General features: G+C 40.9%; 1 protein-coding gene across 1 annotated transcript in view; it reads left to right on the plus strand.

Moving 5' to 3' along the window:
• The window catches only part of LAMA4 (laminin subunit alpha 4), a 131029-nt gene that overhangs the window by 66871 nt on the left and 45218 nt on the right, over positions 1-18940 (plus strand). The window contains exons 4-6 of the mRNA XM_075268127.1: positions 2123-2203; positions 14294-14508; positions 15968-16068. Of these exons, the coding sequence (XP_075124228.1) occupies positions 2123-2203; positions 14294-14508; positions 15968-16068 (397 nt within the window). The remainder of the gene's footprint in view (positions 1-2122; positions 2204-14293; positions 14509-15967; positions 16069-18940) is intronic.

The raw sequence follows: 18940 nt of genomic DNA on the forward strand, positions 1-18940 counted from the left end.
TGCTTTCTTAAATGAATCTTCATCTACCACAATTTTTGTCCAATCAAATAAGAAAAAGATGCTTATACACACTAGATAAAAGTCAATGAGGCCCAGCCATCTATCTAATATATATGGGGGAGTCCTGACTCTGACCTCTGTTCAGATGTCATGGGAAAGTAGAGTTGGGCATGTTATATTTTAATATGGCAGTTTACTTTAATCTCACTAGAGTTACAGCAAGCCACAGTCTGAGTTGTCTACCGGTGACTAGAGATGAGCGAACACTGTTCGGATCAGCTGATCCGAACAGCACGCTCCCACAGAAATGAATGGAAGCACCTGTGACGCTGACTTTGCCGGTGGCCAGCCGGCATCACAGGTGCTTCCATTCATTTCTATGGGAGCGTGCTGTTCGGATCGGCTGATCCGAACAGTGTTCGCTCATCTCTACCGGTGACTTACTCCTCTCTCAGTGAGATTATATAGATACTCCACTAATCGTACATGTGTACCAGGTAGTCAGGCAATGTTCCTGTTGGTTGGCATCATTCTAAAGTGTATGGTCAGCGTCATTTATGTTGTAAATTGATCTAATTTAAATCTGTCTCATCTTCGATAAAACAAATCCAGCGGTTTTACAAATCTTTGTCTGCCAGTCACCATTGTCACCAATAAAGTAGGGGCCTTCAGTCACAAATATACAATCCTCTTTGTCCCTTGTATAAACATTGCTAAAGCCTAAGCAGTTCATTATACCACAATAGAGTAAATATTAATAACCCCATATGACAAGGGTAGTATACATTAATGCCTCCTGGATGATCAGAAGATCATGCATTAAACCCACTACTAAAATAGACAACCAATGGAGCCACCAATAAACCCTTCACGACCTTATAGGGAGAATTCACACGGAGTAAAGTGGAGCGCAATCTGTCACATATACGGCATGTCAGAGTTTGCACGCTCAAAAAGATCCCATTGATTTCAATGGGAGTTACGAGTGTATACGCTGCGCAATTTTGTGCTCGTAATTTTGCTCGTAACTCCCATTGAAATTAATGGGATCTTTTTGAGCGCGCAAATTGCTGACACGCGTATACGTGCCAGATCGCGCTCCACTTTACTCCGTGTGAATTCAGCCTAAGACCACTAAAAAAGTAGATTAAACCTCTCCATTGCATTATATTACCCAGGAAAGTGTGCATTAATCTTGGTATCAATAATGGATCCACTGTCAATAACCTATATGTTTAGTTGTAGCCACTTTAGGGCAGACATGTGTGATTGATCCATTTTACAACTGCTGTAAAGAGAATTGGGAGGGTGTGTGGATTGCCATGCAATCTTGAGCCTTGTACACATCAGTTGTCTTCCTTCCTGCAACACGATATGTGTCTCATCTTTATACCACATTTCTGTGGAGTTACATTAACCCCCTTCCCAAGAAACCACAGAGAACAAATATCCTGTGGCCACTGGAAAATTGCACAATGTGAACATACTTTATAATCTATCTTTAATAAAATCTCTTAGTCTTTGACATTTCCATGGCAATTCCAGTTATTGAGCATGCTCTGAAATGTTCCAATGTCTCCTCTGTCAGGAGCTTGGAGAGTTTATTTTTCCTCTAGGGGCAGAAGTGGAGTGACAAAACATATGATCTCATAAGAGCTCTGATGGGAACAGTAACTTTCCTGTATCGTTCCCATGAACCAGATTGTGATTAGCTTGTACTAGGATGAAGCAGATGTAACAATCTCTATTCATTACACCAGATGTCCCATCTCTGCACAAGTTCAACTCTGACATAGCTCTTAAAGTAGAGTAAAACAGTGAACAGTTCTAGCAGCTCCAGCCTTTACTCATCCAAGTTTGGGGCTAAAATTCCCTTGTGTCAGACACATGCATACACAGTGCAGCAGAGGAAGAATTATCTATGGTCTACGTATTAAAATCACAGGAAATACAGCATTACAACAACACATTACGAGAAAATAGGAGGATATCCAGGTTATTATACTGTGTGGGATCCTTCCTAGTTGTGAATTACTCAGCATGTGATATCATGTATTTAGCACAATTATTTACAGATACAATGTAACTATTTTCATGTATTTTTCTTCCTGTTACTTTACAGTTTTGCTCTTACCTGTTCTTTGAAGAGAGGTTCGGTACGCTGCATTTGTAAAGAAAACTTTGCTGGGCCCAAATGTGAAAGGCAAGTACAAAACATATTCCTTATACATGCTGCTCTCTAAGGCTATGTTCATATCTGTGCCAGTCAGTTCATTCTTCTAGTCCACCAATGGACCAGAAGAAAGGAATAATGGATTGCAAAAATAGAAGACACAAGCGGATCACAAGAAACTTCACTTACTAAAAGAAAAACACGATACGATTCACACCGTATGATGGAAATCTAGAGATCACAATTTACAAAAAACATTACTAAAAACATGCCTACTCTACACAGATAGTCCAAACATCCTAAGTCCTGGATGCTGAATCATTAGCTATAAGCTGAACACTGTAGGTGAGGGCCCTTTCACATGGAGGAAGTTGGCGCTGATTCTGGTGCAGAATCCGCATCAGGATCAGCGCTGAAAAAAAAGCCTCCCATTGACTTCCTGACTCCAACGGGTTCCATTTTACACGTGGAACCTGTTGAAATCAATGGGGAAAAAAGCCTCCCATTGATTTCAATGGTTTCCACACGGAAAATGGAATTCAATGAAGTCAATGGGAGACTTTTTTTTTCAGCGCTGATTCTGACACGGATTCCACACCAGAATCAGCGCCAACTTCCTCCGTTTGAATGGACCCTAATAAGTCATGATGACACGGTCTCATAGCAAAAGTTTGAACATTCTTCTGTAGTACCCGTAGCAGTAGATAGTCAAATGTCTCACCAATATAGATGTCAGTACAGTCTTCATCCCTTCTACATAAACAAAAGAAGGGTTTCTTTAGGGACCCCACCTCATGTAGCCCTGTCTCATTCCACAGCATTATTTTACTATACTTAACCCCAAATCATTTTGGAACTGCCATGTAAACCATTTCTTTACCACTCCAATCAACTTCACATCCAGAGCCTCTATTATATAACACAACTGTTTGTTTTTTGGGGGGAATTATTAAAGTCCCCCCTTTACCTGCTTCACTTACAGTCTGATTTGCATATTCATAATAAGCTGCATTGTTTCATCAGGTTATGGTCACAAAAATATATTTTTCTGCTGATAATAAAGCTCAATACACAGCACATTATTGGTTTGGGGACATTCTGGAGATGAAAAACTTCTTTTAACAATCCCTGTAAGAGAGTCCCTGTCTATTTCATTAGCCTTGGTCAACTGATATTTCTTTGAATATTCTTTGCATTGCTGATAGGCCAAAAGCAATGTGATAGGTATGAATGCATTTTTAGTTTTCACATACATGACCTCATGCAGATTATTAGTTCTCATCATAAGTAATGTATTGTATGTACACTTACAACTGCAAATGTCAGCGGTAAGCTAGGCATAGAAATTCATATGACTGATGGACAAAACAGCCATTTATCGCAGTCATTTTGCATTTGAGAGGCGTTTGTTTTCCCAGATCTCTCTTACATTTTACAGTTTCGTTCACATGTATTAAATTTAATACTGCTGCGTGATGCGTGACAGCTGTTGAAAGAGCGTCCAGCACACAGCCATTAACATTGGTCACGTGAATGGAACTTAACTTATGCATTAGATATTTGGATGCTTTAACAATCTAATATGTATTTGGGACAACTGATATCTCCCATTTAGGCCCTATTTACATCTGCGTTCAGGTTTCTGTTCAGGGAGTCCACTTAGGGACCCCCCGAATGGAAACCTATGCTCATTAAAAAGCAGTTACCTGGGAAACCTGCAGACCCCATAGACTATAATGGGGTCTGGGTAGTTTCTGCTCAGTTTCCGCATGAAACATGCAGAGAAAAGTCCTGCAAGCAGAAACCACCTGAACCCCATTATAGTCTATGGGATCCTTGTGGTTTTCTTAGGTAACCGCACTTTAATGTGTATAGGTTTCTGTATGGGGGAGTCCCCAAGCGGACTCCCCGAAAAGAAACCCGAACGCAGATGTGAACCAGGCCTAAGGGACAAAAGGGCCACACTGTCTAGATTTTTACCATGTCTCATAAGTTGCTTCCCTCAGGCTAAGGCCCAACATTGTGGAAATCAATGGGATGCTTTTTAGCCTATTGATTTCAATTTGTACCGTGTGGAAAACGAAACCCATTGAAGACAATGGGAGTCTTTTTATTAGGTCTGATTCTGCTACGAGTTAGGGCTTGTTCACATCTGCGTTGTGCTCTCCGTACTGCAGGTATCCGTTTCCTGCATAAAACAGAATGGGTGAGAAAGCTGTCCGGCCGTGAGCGACAGTGAGCGTTTTGTGCTCTCCGCCGCGAAACCGGGTTTTTTAATCCGGACACAGAGTCGGACATGCAGTACTCTGTGTCCGGATTTAAAAATCCGGTTTCGCGACGGAGAGCATAAAACGCTCACCGCCGCTCACGGCCGGACCCAGTCTGTGCTTTCCATCTTCTGGCATGCAGAAGACGGAAACCACAGAACGGAGAGTAGAACGCAGGTGTGAACCTAGCGTCATCGTGTCAGAATCAGCGCCGCGTTACTCCGTGTGAATGCCCCCTTAGACTGCTGAAGTCACTGATTGGCCTCAGTGGTCATGTGTGGCGGGGGCTTCCACTGGAACAAGTCCCAAGGTGCCGCTGGACCAGACAGCAGCAAAAAAAGGCATTGTATTTTATTCCACATAATTTTTTTAGCAAGTTTTTGCTGTGCTCCTCTTTGTTCTTTCTTTCCTTATTGAATCTATAGCGAAAACACTTGTGTTTCTGCAGCTAAAATTGACATGTTGCAAGGCAGTTTTAGGGTTGGTTCACACTAGCGCTTGTATTCCGTCCACAGGGAAACCAACCGGACGGAATACCAACGCTAATGCAAGCGCTGTGCAGTTAAGCACATAGAGCCCATAGACTATAATGGGCTCTGTGTGCTTGCCGCGCACTGCCCGCACAATTCATTCGTGCGCTGCAAGCACACGGAGCCCATTATAGTCTATGGGCTCCATGTGCTTTGCAAGCACATCGCTTGCAATTGCGATTGCATTCCATCCAGGGGGGTCTCCATGCGGACTCCTTGCGGACAGAATACAAGCACTAGTGTGAACCAACCCTTACAGAAGCCTTTTTTTCAATGTGTGGATGGGATTATCCAGAATCTTATTCACTTTGGTGGTACTATAAAACACAGAAGGCAAAAGTGTTGGCCACAATGGTAACAGGAAAACTGCACAGTCATTAATGAAATGTAGCTGAAACGAATCAGTGTTGCACTTACAGAGAACTGAACGCACCAGTGGCCTGAAGACTGAATGTGGCTATAGCCACATCAATTAAGAAAGACATGTCTGACATATTGCAAGTGAGGGAGGGGCGCAGGTCCTGCCGTGCTAGAGCACACACATAGCAGAGTCCAGCAAACACACGGCTGTAGAGAATATAGACTGGTGAACAATGCAGTTACCTGGGAAACCTTAAGGCTGAGTTCACACAGAGTTCTTTGGACCGGATTTTGTTGCAGAGGCCTCCTCAGAATCACTGCAGTGCACCAACATCCCGTCGTGGCATTCCATTCCACATTGGGCCTAAATGAATGGGCCTAATTGAGAGGGAGCCTTGTGCCGCGGACGCAACAGCTGATTCAGCCACGGAATCCGCGGCAGGAAGGGTCATGTCGCTTTTTTTTTCTGCTACTAGGTAGTGGAAAAAGAAGCAAGCTGCTCCCATTGAAATCAATGGGAGCCGGTTTTGGCAGCGGATTTTGAGGCGCAATCCGCCTCAAAATCCGCTGCCAAAAAACTCTGTGTGAACTCAGCTTCGGAATATCTAAATTGCAATAGTAAATTTGTGATATACATCATAGAGTGCAAATCTTGCAATCTCCTATATGTAGGTTGTACTATCCGCCAAATTAAAATTAGAATATCGGAACATTTGACAGATTGCTCAAAGCCCGCCACTGATCAAATGTCAAATGTCTCTAAACATTTTTCAACACAGCATGGTGGTGATACTACATCGTTCACTTTCTATGCAATAGAACATGTACCACAACCAATAAGGGGAGGGGACCACAGAAAGTTACTTCTCAAACGGGAGGCTTTCTGGATCTGGAAGTTGAATACCAGAGTCCCAAGTGGTTTGAACATCAGACAGGATCTGTCACTGATCTATTAAATATTCATCTTTCAAAAAAAAAATATATGGCCAATCAAAATACTAATTTTTGTGTATTCTATAGGTATCCATAAGGCAGTTAACATTCTTCGTCATGTGATGTTTATATTTACCTTTTCAATATATTAGTATTGTTTATTTATTTGTCAGTGTTTTTTTTCATAATTTGTGGAACTTCATCCAATTAATAGAAATTTTTATCGGTTTCATCATTATAATGTTTGTACTTACCTTTTTAATCTTTGTAGTACTTAACAGTTGATCTATCACCCAGCAGCTATGTACATAATTTTCTATGGAACATCATTCGACCAATAGAAATCCTTACTTATCCGATCATGTGATCTTTTAACACGATCACGTGTATACATTACGTCACCACAATTTATCATCCAGCAGCTATGTACATAGTCTTCTATGGGATGTCATTTGACCAATAGAAATCCTTACTCATCCGATCATGTGATCTTTTAATACGATCATGTGTATACAACACGTGACCATAATTCCCCGGTACACAAACAACAGAACATGGAGGTGTACATCTTTATGATTGGGGTGAGTGTATCTTTTTCTTTACTAATTATTTATAACGGGGTGGGTACTACAGTACTACCTTGTTACATTTCCCTACATGGAGGATTAAGGATGAGGTTTGTTGGATGCTATTCCATATAATGTGTCTTAATGGATTAATATATAATTACATGAATATGACAATGTTCTAGATGGACATTGTAATTATTTATTTCATTAGAAATGGTTGAAATTTGATATATGCTGTTTGGATCTTCTTTTTGCATAGTTTGTGTGTTTCTATGTGTTCTGTTGTTGTTTTTCTACAAATTTGTATTGACGTCACAAACGCAGTTGTTTTTCATATACTTGATTGTTATCACCAGTGAGCGTAATTTGTAAGGCTATAAATGTGTTCCTGAATCTGCAGACTTTATGCCATGACTAAGAGACCAACATATGTGTCTCGAAACGCGTAGGCCTTCATGCTTTTATCTTCTGGATCCATGCTGTAAGAAAAAAACTTCTTTTTTCTTTTTTAATAATGTGAAGTAAAAGTTATATTTTATTTATTAATCAGTGTGGGGCGTGCTGGATCTTTTATTTTGGTTTCCAGTCACAATCACCTCTCAGTCGGAGGTTCCGTGCACCCCTTATCACTTAAATTCCATTCATATTTAATTATAGAGTTGAGCGTTTTTTCCTTTTTTGCATTTTTTTGTTGGTGGACTGTAAATTCGCTCCTCTATTTGAGTATATTACAATGTCCTCAGAAGGTGGAAATTCAAATTTGACTCGTGCTGCTATGGTAGCAGAAATTTTTGGAATGAAAGCATCCTTAGACCAGGATACAGACCATACATATGATGATGCGTTTTTCGAATGGGAGAAACTTGCAACCCAAGAATTAAAACTTTTCTGGGATTCTACAACTTTAGAGCAATATATTGCTAAAAATATGGTCCCGAGAGGGCTACGGATTAAAAAATTCCCAACCTTCATCTACAATGAGGACTTTGAAAAAATGTGGAATGGAATTTTAACCGATTGTTCTTTAAGATTAATGCAACTAATAGTGGATAATGAACAGAAAAAACTTCAAATGGTTAAGAAGGAAATGCAAGATTTGATGCAGAAACTGGAACCTATAAAAACTTCCCAAACATTCAAAGAAGTAGAAAGCAACATTATGACTAAGATGGAAAAACTGGAAACCCAAGTAATTGCTACAAAAAAAAGAAAATTTTCACGGGACTTGAATGATTATGCTACAGATTCGGTTTATAAAATACGATCATTCCAAAGATCGTCTACACCCAAATCTATCCTAAAAAGGAGACGTCTAAATACATATGAGTCCAAACGAAGAGTATCTTTCTCTAGCGATTCAGATAACTCACAATCAAATAGGAACGGGGCCTCTTCTAATTATTCTACGGAGTCTTCTGAATTAAATATGGGCCCCTCTAACAACATGAATCGCCATCCAAAAAACGGGGACGCCGGGCCGTCTAAACATCGGAAAGGATCCCAAGAAAAGGTACTGGACCAGGACTTATCAGAGAAAGATGTAACTTCTACATTCCAGGATGTCATCAACTTATCATCGGTAGTGTTATCTCAAGACCAATTACAAGTCCTTTCAAAAGGGTTAAAGTTTGTGCCGACAGCGGACTTTAATGTCTTCCAAACTTTATTAGATGTAAACAGGTTCATTCGCCTTTTGACGGTAAAAAAACATTTTTTTGAAGAGGAAAAATCAGCTGAACCTGTTCATCTTCCAATCATGGAAGACTATGTACATAATGAATTTACAGGTCTTGGCTTTAAGGAACAATCTACCATGGTACAACTAATGGATCTTTCCTATGCAAATAATGATGGTCCTGTTAAGGATACTCTTACTACATCTGTAAGGGTCGATAACCCCACCTTCTACCCCCTTAAATCTCGTAGTCCTGTTTATAGTCTCTTTCAGCAAAAAGTTGAGGGAGATTTGAATAAATTACGGGACAATATTAATGGTAACAAATTACATCGAAATTTAAATAGATCAGAGAGAAAAGCTTTACAGGTTTTAAAAAATAATAAGCAGATTGTCATAAAAATGGCAGATAAGGGGGGAAAGGTGGTGGTTATGGACACTGCAGACTATAAAAATACATGCTTAACGATGTTGAGTGACCAGAAAACATACAGACTGTTAAGTGAAGATCCTACGCATGTTTTCAGCCAGGGTTTGGAAAATCTTGTTAAGGAGGGAGTTAGCCTAGGAATTATTCCTGAAAATAAACAACAATTTCTACTAAATAAATTCCCTGTTATTCCAATTTTTCACGGGTTACCTAAAATCCATAAATCTGTATTTCCACCTCCATTGCGTCCCATAATCGCAAGCATAAACTCTTACAGCGAAAGAGTGTGTACGTGGGTTGATGATCTCTTGCAGCTGCTGGTCAGGAGGATCCCTGGATATGTTAAGGACTCTAAAGAACTACTTGGAATGCTGGATGGATTTTCCTGGGGTCCCTCTGACTCGTGGCTGACATGCGACGTCAACTCATTATATTCGAGTATTCCCCATGATCTTGCTGTGGTGGCACTGTCGTATCATTTATATCGATACAGTAATTATATTCCTGAGTTATGTGAGTTTATTATTCAAATTGTAGAGTTTTTGTTAAAACATAATTATTTTATGTTTGACACTAAATTTTATTTGCAGACTTGTGGAGCCCCCATGGGCTCCCCTTTTTCCCCTTCCCTTGCAAATCTTTATTTATCCTGGTGGGAGGAGTCTTATATATTTTCTGTTTCTAACCCTTATTCTTCATAAGGGTTCAAAATCCGCTGCCAAAAAACTCTGTGTGAACTCAGCTTAACTGCTCCCAGGAAGGGAGAACAGATTCCCAGAAAGTGTGTAGTGAGCCATACTACAATTAACTAGCAAGCCTGGCATGAATGCAGGGGCTCTGTGTGCTTCAGTGCTGTGACCTGCCTGCAAGCTTCTTCTGCTCTGCAGGCAGCTTTGTTGTGAATTAAATGCTGCTAGGTCCAGTTAGTGTGACCATGATCAGTAGTGATCACCAGAAAAAGGACCTCATAGGCAACTAGGAAAATGAACAGTATACTGCAGTACAGAAGTATTGCAGTATGTTGTACAGGCAATCAAGCAATCACATATTCAAGTTTCATTATGGGATTTTTAAAAACCATTTAAGGCCGGGACCCCACGGGATGGAAAGGCCGCAGGAAAAATCACAGCATTTTACAATTAGGGTAAAGTGGATGGGAATCCCATTATAAAAAAAATCCCACAATAAAAAGGAAATATACTGTAATGAACAAATAAATTAATTTTGGTCACTTTGCTTTCTTCAAAAAATAACAATAAAGAGTGATCAAACAGATACAGTCCTATGAAAAAGTTTGGGCACCCCTATTAATCTCAATTTTTAGTTCTAAATATTTTGGTGTTTGCAACAGCCATTTCAGTTTGATATATCTAATAACTGATGGACACAGTAATATTTCAGGATTGAAATGAGGTTTATTGTACTAACAGAAATGTGCAATATGCATTAAACCAAAATTTGACCGGTGCAAAAGTATGGGCACCTCAACAGAAAAGTGACATTAATATTTAGTAGATCCTCCTTTTGCAAAGATAACAGCCTCTAGTCGCTTCCTGTAGCTTTTAATCAGTTCCTGGATCCTGGATGAAGGGATTTTGGACCATTCCTCTTTACAAAACAATTCAAGTTCAGTTAAGTTTGATGGTGGCCGAGCTTGGACAGTCCGTTCTCAAATGATCTGAAAACAAAGATTGTTCAACATACAGTTAGGGCCAGAAATATTTGGACAGTGACACAAATTTTGTTATTTTAGCTGTTTACTAAAACATGTTCAGAAATACAATTATATATATAAAATGGGCTGAAAGTGCACACTCCCAGCTGCAATATGAGAGTTTCCACATCCAAATTGGAGAAAGGGTTTAGGAATCATAGCTCTGTAATGCATAGCCTCCTCTTTTTCAAGGGACCAAAAGTAATTGGACAATGGACTCTAAGGGCTGCAATTAACTCTGAAGGCGTCTCCCTCGTAAACCTGTAATCAAAGAAGTAGTTAAAAGGTCTGGGGTTGATTCCAGGTGTGTGGTTTTGCATTTGGAAGCTGTTGCTGTGACCAGACAACATGCGGTCAAAGGAACTCTCAATTGAGGTGAAGCAGAACATCCTGAGGCTGAAAAAAAAGAAAAAATCCATCAGAGAGATAGCAGACATGTTGGAGTAGCAAAATCAACAGTCGGGTACATTCTAAGAAAAAAGGAATTGACTGGTGAGCTTGGGAACTCAAAAAGGCCTGGGCGTCCACGGATGACAACAGTGGTGGATGATCGCCGCATACTTTCTTTGGTCAAGAAGAACCCGTTCACAACATCAACTGAAGTCCAGAACACTCTCAGTGAAGTAGGTGTATCTGTCTCTAAGTCAACAGTAAAGAGAAGACTCCATGAAAGTAAATACAAAGGGTTCACATCTAGATGCAAACCATTCATCAATTCCAAAAATAGACAGGCCAGAGTTAAATTTGCTGAAAAACACCTCAAGAAGCCAGCTCAGTTCTGGAAAAGTATTCTATGGACAGATGAGACAAAGATCAACCTGTACCAGAATGATGGGAAGAAAAAAGTTTGGAGAAGAAAGGGAACGGCACATGATCCAAGGCACACCACATCCTCTGTAAAACATGGTGGAGGCAACGTGATGGCATGGGCATGCATGGCTTTCAATGGCACTGGGTCACTTGTGTTTATTGATGACATAACAGCAGACAAGAGTAGCCGGATGAATTCTGAAGTGTACCGGGATATACTTTCAGCCCAGATTCAGCCAAATGCTGCCAAGTTGATCGGACGGTGCTTCATAGTACAGATGGACAATGACCCCAAGCATACAGCCAAAGCTACCCAGGAGTTCATGAGTGCAAAAAAGTGGAACATTCTGCAATGGCCAAGTCAATCACCAGATCTTAACCCAATTGAGCATGCATTTCACTTGCTCAAATCCAGACTTAAGGCGGAAAGACCCACAAACAAGCAAGACCTGAAGGCTGCGGCTGTAAAGGCCTGGCAAAGCATTAAGAAGGAGGAAACCCAGCGTTTGGTGATGTCCATGGGTTCCAGACTTAAGGTAGTGATTGCCTCCAAAGGATTCGCAACAAAATATTGAAAAAAAAAATATTTTGTTTGGGTTATGTTTATTTGTCCAATTACTTTTGAGCTCCTAAAATGTGGAGTGTTTGTAAAGAAATGTGTACAATTCCTACATTTTCTATCAGATATTTTTGTTCAACCCTTCAAATTAAACGTTACAATCTGCACTTGAATTCTGTTGTAGAGGTTTCATTTCAAAACCAATGTGGTGGCATGCAGAGCCCAACTCGCGAAAATTGTGTCACTGTCCAAATATTTCTGGCCCTAACTGTAGTTGTTCAGGGGAAGGATACAAAAAGTTGTCTCAGAGATTTAACCTGTCAGTTTCCACTGTGAGGAACGTAGTAAGGAAATGGAAGACCAGAGGGACAGTTCTTGTTAAGCCCAGAAGCGGCAGGCCAAGAAAAATATCAGAAAGGCAGAGAAGAAGAATGGTGAGAACAGTCAAGGACAATCCAAAGACCACCTCCAAAGAGCTGCAGCATCATCTTGCTGCAGATGGTGTCACTGTGCATCGGTCAACAATACAGCGCACTTTGCACAAGGAGAAGCTGAATGGGAGAGTGATGAGAAAGAAGCCGTTTCTGCAAGCACGCCACAAACAGAGTCGCCTGAGGTATGCAAAAGTACATTTGGACAAACCAGCTTCATTTTGGAAGAAAGTCCTGTGGACTGATGAAACAAAGATTGAGTTGCTTGGTCATACAAAAAGGCGTTATGCATGGCGTCCAAAAAAAAACAGCATTCCAAGAAAAACACTTGCTACCCACTGTAAAATTTGGTGGAGGTTCCATCATGCTTTGCATTGTTAAAGTTGAGGGTCTCATGGATTCCACTCAGTATTGCACATTTTCTGTTAGTACAATAAACCTCATTTCAATCCTGAAATATTACTGTGTCCATCAGTTATTAGATATATCAAACTGAAATGGCTGCTGCAAACACCAAAATATTTACAACTAAAAATGATTAAGATTAATAGGGGTGCCCAAACTTTTTCATAGGACTGTACACATGTGAAACATTGGTACCAATAGAAAGTACAAATTGTGAAAACTCAGCGTTTTTGCTGCTGCATGCCAATTATACCTGTGGAAATGCTGGTGTTTTCCCTATCAAGCCACATATTCAAGCCCTCAACACCTCCTGCCGCCTCCAGCTCAAGAACATCCACCGAATTCGCCCCTTCCTCACCCAGGAAACTAACAAGATGCTCGTCCAGGCCCTCATAATCTCCCACCTAGACTACTGCAACACCCTTCTCCATGGACTCCCAGCTAACACCCTCGCCCCCCTCCAGTCCACCTTAAACTGCGCTGCTCGCTTAATCCACCTCACCCCCCATCTTCATTGGCTGCTCCACTCTGCCAGTCCCTCCACTGGCTACCTATAGCCCAGCGAATTGAGTTCAAGCTACTAATGCTAACATACAAAGCCATCCACAACCTGTCCCCTCCATATATCTCTGAACTAATCTCCCGCTACTTGCCTACACGTAACCTCAGATCCTCCAACGACCTCCTACTCCGCTCTGCCCACATCCGCTCCTCACACAACCGTCTCCAAGATTTCTCTCGTGCATCCCCCATACTCTGGAACTCCTTACCACGACACATAAGACTGACCCCCACAATCACAGGCTTCAAGAAGGCCCTGAAGACTCACCTATTCAGGAAGGCCTACAACCTCCAATAACACTATCACCACACCACCATCTGTACAGTCTCCCCCTCTCCTTCTGTCTCTACCCCCCTTCCCTCATAGATTATAAGCCCTCGCGGGCAGGGCCCTCTACCCCACTGTGCCAGTCGGTCACTGTTAGTATTATATCTACCTGTATATTCTGTATATTGTATGTAACCCCAACTTGTATGTAACCCCCAAATGTAAAGCACCATGGAATTAATGGTGCTATATAAATAAATAATAATAATAATATGTGAAGAAAGTCCACAGAAAAAAAATCAACAAAAATGCAATGAAAATCGCTGCAGAAAACGTGATTACCAATATGCCTTATAAAGTTCCAACAATTGGCTTTGACTGCCTTAGGTCCAGTATCTAGGGTACTTATTTCCAATATTCCAGTATCCCTCTTGAAATGGTGCTGCCCTATAAATAGCAGGTAACCATGTAGTATAAACACTGCCATCAAGAGCTTTTCACGTCTCACTGAAATGTTAAATCAATCCGTGTTCCACATTACAATGTGATTTACAAGGTGGCTTCATCTGAAGAGTACAGTTTGTTATGGTTACTCATTTTTATTTTAGGTGTGCCCCAGGCTATTATGGCAACCCACTACTGAGAGGCGGCACATGCAGAAAATGTGACTGCAGTGGAAACTCTGATCCCAACTTGATTTTTCAAGATTGTAATGAAGTAACGGGACAATGCAACAGTTGCTTATATAACACCACTGGATCTCACTGTGAGCGCTGTGCACCAGGCTATTACGGAGACGCCAGAAGAGCCAAGAACTGCACAGGTATGGAGTAAAAGAAGTGAAGAGAGGGTTTTTATTTATCAGTTCCAAAATGCTTATTGAGTTTTCTGGATTGACTCATTACCATATTAACTTTAGTTGTGTAGAAATTTTACATTAAACAGTGTCATGCTGGCCCACCAGAGAACCAGTGAATACATTAATGGTCCAATAGAAGACACCCTAGTTGGACAGATATTATGGTCTTTTTCTTAATTATTGGGGGTGGACTCCCAGAATCATTTCATCTAATAGCCCAAGGAACCTCAGTCCAGCACTGGCAATATGTCTATCTTGTGGAAAATAGGAAATTTATCAGAAGAAATGGACTGAGAAAATATATAAAGCTGTACGGTAATCCTGTAAAATCCTGAATTTTTTTTTTTTTTGTGAATTTAATACACAAATATTGAAAATTAGTTAGTGCCAACATTTATGGGGTAACCTCTGCTACTCATCTTCTGCTTTCGTGCTTTGCAACAAGTATTGTGTAGGTTGAAATTCCACAATGCAGGTCAGTTTACACCACAGGTTTTAGTCTCAACATACGACATGGTAACATTTCATCCTCTATGCTGATAATGTACAAAGCTGACAACTGTGCCAGTAACTAATCTGCTACATGCACAGTATATCCTGTGTGACCATAGCTGTAAAATCTATACTGCAGGTCAGGTTCTGTACATATTCTGCACAGATTTTTTTCTGCAGCATGTTGATGAGATTTCTGAAAATTTTACTCAGTTTTACTCCTACTATACAATTTTTCAGATTTTTCTCACATAAATTCTACAGCATTCAGTTCCTTATGAACATACCCTAAGGTTACGTTCCCACAGAAGAGGAATTTGAGATAGACATTAGCCCCAGATTCCTAGCTAGATACTTATTCTTGAAGGATCCTGCCTTATGATTCCTGCCTTCCATTTAAATACAATGGGAGACAGAATCAGGGTGGAATCTGCTGTTGGTTTGGGGGCAGAATACGTGCTCTAAGGCTGAGCTCACAAGAGGTTTTTTGGTCTGGATTTTGATGCGGAATCCACCTCCAAAAAAAGCCTCCCATTGACTTCAAAGGGAGCTCTTCACTTCTTTTTTTCTGCTAGCAGTTTTTTGTCACTCGCAGAAAAAAGAAGCAAGCTGCCCTATCTTGACGCAGATTCCGTGGCTGAATCCGCCGCGCGACACTCCCTCCCCCCCGACTAGGCCTATTCATTTGGGCCTAATCTGGAGCGGAATGCCATGACTGGATGCCGGGTAGCCATTTTTTGGACCGGATTCTTCATCTTTTATACCATACTTATACTCTTTGGAATCCTAATCCCAGAATGAGTACAGACTTAGGTAGACATAAATATGATAATGGGTCCATTTATAATATTAATAGCCTATGCTAATATATGTGCACTTGGATGTGTTGTACTGTTTTGTTCTATATTCATAAACCATGTTACCATTTCAGAGTGCAGATGTTCTAAGTGTGGTACAGAATTCTGCAATGATGTAACAGGGAAGTGTCATTGCAAACCAGGAGTCACTGGAATTGCCTGTGATCACTGTCAAGTAAGTTTCAAAGTAATTTTTCCTAGAATAAAAAAATATCAAATAAAATCCTGTATAATACAACGATAAAACGATACTGCTATTTTACATATATGTATTTGACACCGAATGGTTTCACCTCTGAGTTTGTGTAAGGGATACTTCAGCATTATTAAGACACATACATAACCTTGCATTTTTATAAAATCTCATTTTAGTATTTAAAGCAGTATTCTGGTTTCAACAAATAAATTATATCATTTGTATATTGAAATGTTACAAAACGATCAGAGGTCAGAAGGGTATTGGGACCCATCCAGGGTCGGACTGGGGTGTCTAGGGCCCACCAGTGGAATTGTTTCTAGGGGCCCACCGCCAGGACCCTGCAGATCAGCGGTACCGAGACACGACGGCTAAAGGTAATAACATGTCAGGAGCCATGCTGCTCACGCACTATACCATGGACACCACTGCACTACCTAAACCTACTGCTACACCTTGCATGGCAAGTGAACAGTGCGGCTCCTAGAAATGTTACCAATACCTGTAGCTGCTCTGTCCTGGAAACTGATCTGCAGAGGTCCAGGCTGTTGTATCATCACAGATGTAATATTGATGGTCTATCCTAAGGACAGGCCATCAATATTAGAAACATGGATAAATCCTTTAAAGTGGTTGTCTAGGAATTGGAGCAACTCATGTGCCAGGCGGGAGGTGAAAAATAAAAAAAAGCATACTCACCTGTCTCTGTTGTCCGCCGCCAGTGTCCATTCAGTCTTGTGCTGGCGCGTCCTTGCTGGGAGCCCTGCACCTCATGTGATCGCTGAGACCAAATAGGTACAGGATTTCCAGAAATGAGTTGCCACCATGAGACTGAATAGGCAGGGGACAACGGGGTGCTGGGACAGGTCAGTATACTTTTTTTTATTTTTTTTTATTTTCTTTACACCTCTCTGGTGACCACTACAGTGATAACTCCTGTTTATATAGACAACCTCTTTTAAGGGGTTGTCTGGGCCAAATCTTGTATGGTCACTTCACTGCTCCCCATTATACAATGGCCTCTTCACTGCTCCCCATCTTACAGTGGCCTCTTCACTGCTCCCCATCATACAATGGCCTCTTCACTTCTCCCCATTATACAGTGGCCTCTTCAATGGTCCCCCATAATGTATGGGGAACAGGGATGCGGCCATTATATTGTGTGGGAGCAGTGATGGGGTAACATCCTGTGCAGAAAGGGGATGTTAAACTATGTGAGACATATTAAAGGGGTTGTCCAGGTTTAAACTTTTTTATGGCCTATGCTCAGGATAGGCCATAAATACCTGAAACCCCACACTGCAGAAACACAACGTCTTTGGCTGCTACAGAAAAAAAAAATGTGTTTTACAGAACCAGCAAAGTGAATGAAATTTACCTCATCCACAAATTGCAGGAAAAAATAAGCTACGCAATCAGGAGAAAGTACAGGGAAAATGCATCAAAAGCGCAATGAAAAACACTGTGGAAAAAATACACTGTGATTCACTGCTATTTTTCTTTCCACAGGGTTTTTAGCTGAGTCTCGCTGTTGGGCTTCATCCTGATCATCTCAATATACATGGAGAAAAATGGCGATGAATTTGGTGTGGAATTTCAGTGCTGAAAAAAAAGCCTCCCATTGATTTCAATGGGTTCCTTTTTCTGCTAGCAGAAAAAGGCATTGAAGTTAATGGAAGGCTTTTTTTCAGCGCTGAAATTCAGCACCAAATTCACCGCCATTTTCCTCCATGTGAATGGACACTAAAGCAAAGGCCCCATGTAGCATCCCACAGTAAAAAAAACACTGCAGGAAAAACCCCGGCGGCAACGCATCAGTTTTTCCCACACCGCTTATTACAGAAACTCCACAGAGGTTTCCTCTGAGGACTTTCTGCTTCCTTTATATTTATAGGGACACTGCCGGTGTTTCTGTAGATATAAGTGACATGCTGCAATTTCCAAAACTACAACAGTTTTAGAAATTGCAGTGAGTCCGCTGTGTGTATTTTACTGCATATGTGGATGGGACTGCACACACTATATACCTACACACTCAGGCCTGGTTCACATCTGCGTTTGGTAATCCATTCGGGGAGTCCGCATAGCCCCCCCCCCACCCAAACAGACTACTGAATGCATTAGCAAGCGGTGTGCAGTGAAAGCACACGGACCCCATAGACTGTAATGGGATTCGTGTGCTTTATGTGCGGTGTCTGCAGAGAACATGTGGACAGAAAAGTACTTCACGGTCTACTTTCCTGTCCACATGATTAGTGCGGACACCACACGGACCCCATTATAGTCTATGCTAATGCTTGCTAATGCTTTTGATAATCCATTCAGGGGGGTCCCCGTGCGGACTCCCCAAACAGATTACCAAACGCAGATGTGAACCAGGCCTTATACATATACTAAATATACTTTCACATATACATTATTATAGCATATATACTCACACATATACATTTATATACATTCATATACCATATATACTGTATATACTTCTATGAATGTATATGAATACTATATATACTCACATATATACATACACTCACCCATACACATTATTATAGCATACTGTATATACTCACACATACCTGTATACAAGCACACAATACTCACACAGTATACAAGACACATACTTTAAACAAATTACACACATATATACATATTAAACATACATATTTTACCAAAAGAATATACTCACCTTTGTCAGAAGCAAAGCATCAGAGCAGACTGTCCCTGTCTTCCCCACACGCTCTGATGTGAGAGATGAGGCAATAGTTTATGAGGGGGAAGGGGGAGGGGAGAAGTTCAGGCAGCATGGACAGGGAAGAAAGCAGCGATCACTACAGCAGATAAGTGAGGG

The sequence above is a fragment of the Leptodactylus fuscus genome, chromosome 3 (genome assembly GCF_031893055.1).
Source record: "Leptodactylus fuscus isolate aLepFus1 chromosome 3, aLepFus1.hap2, whole genome shotgun sequence".
Classification (NCBI taxonomy): domain Eukaryota; kingdom Metazoa; phylum Chordata; class Amphibia; order Anura; family Leptodactylidae; genus Leptodactylus; species Leptodactylus fuscus.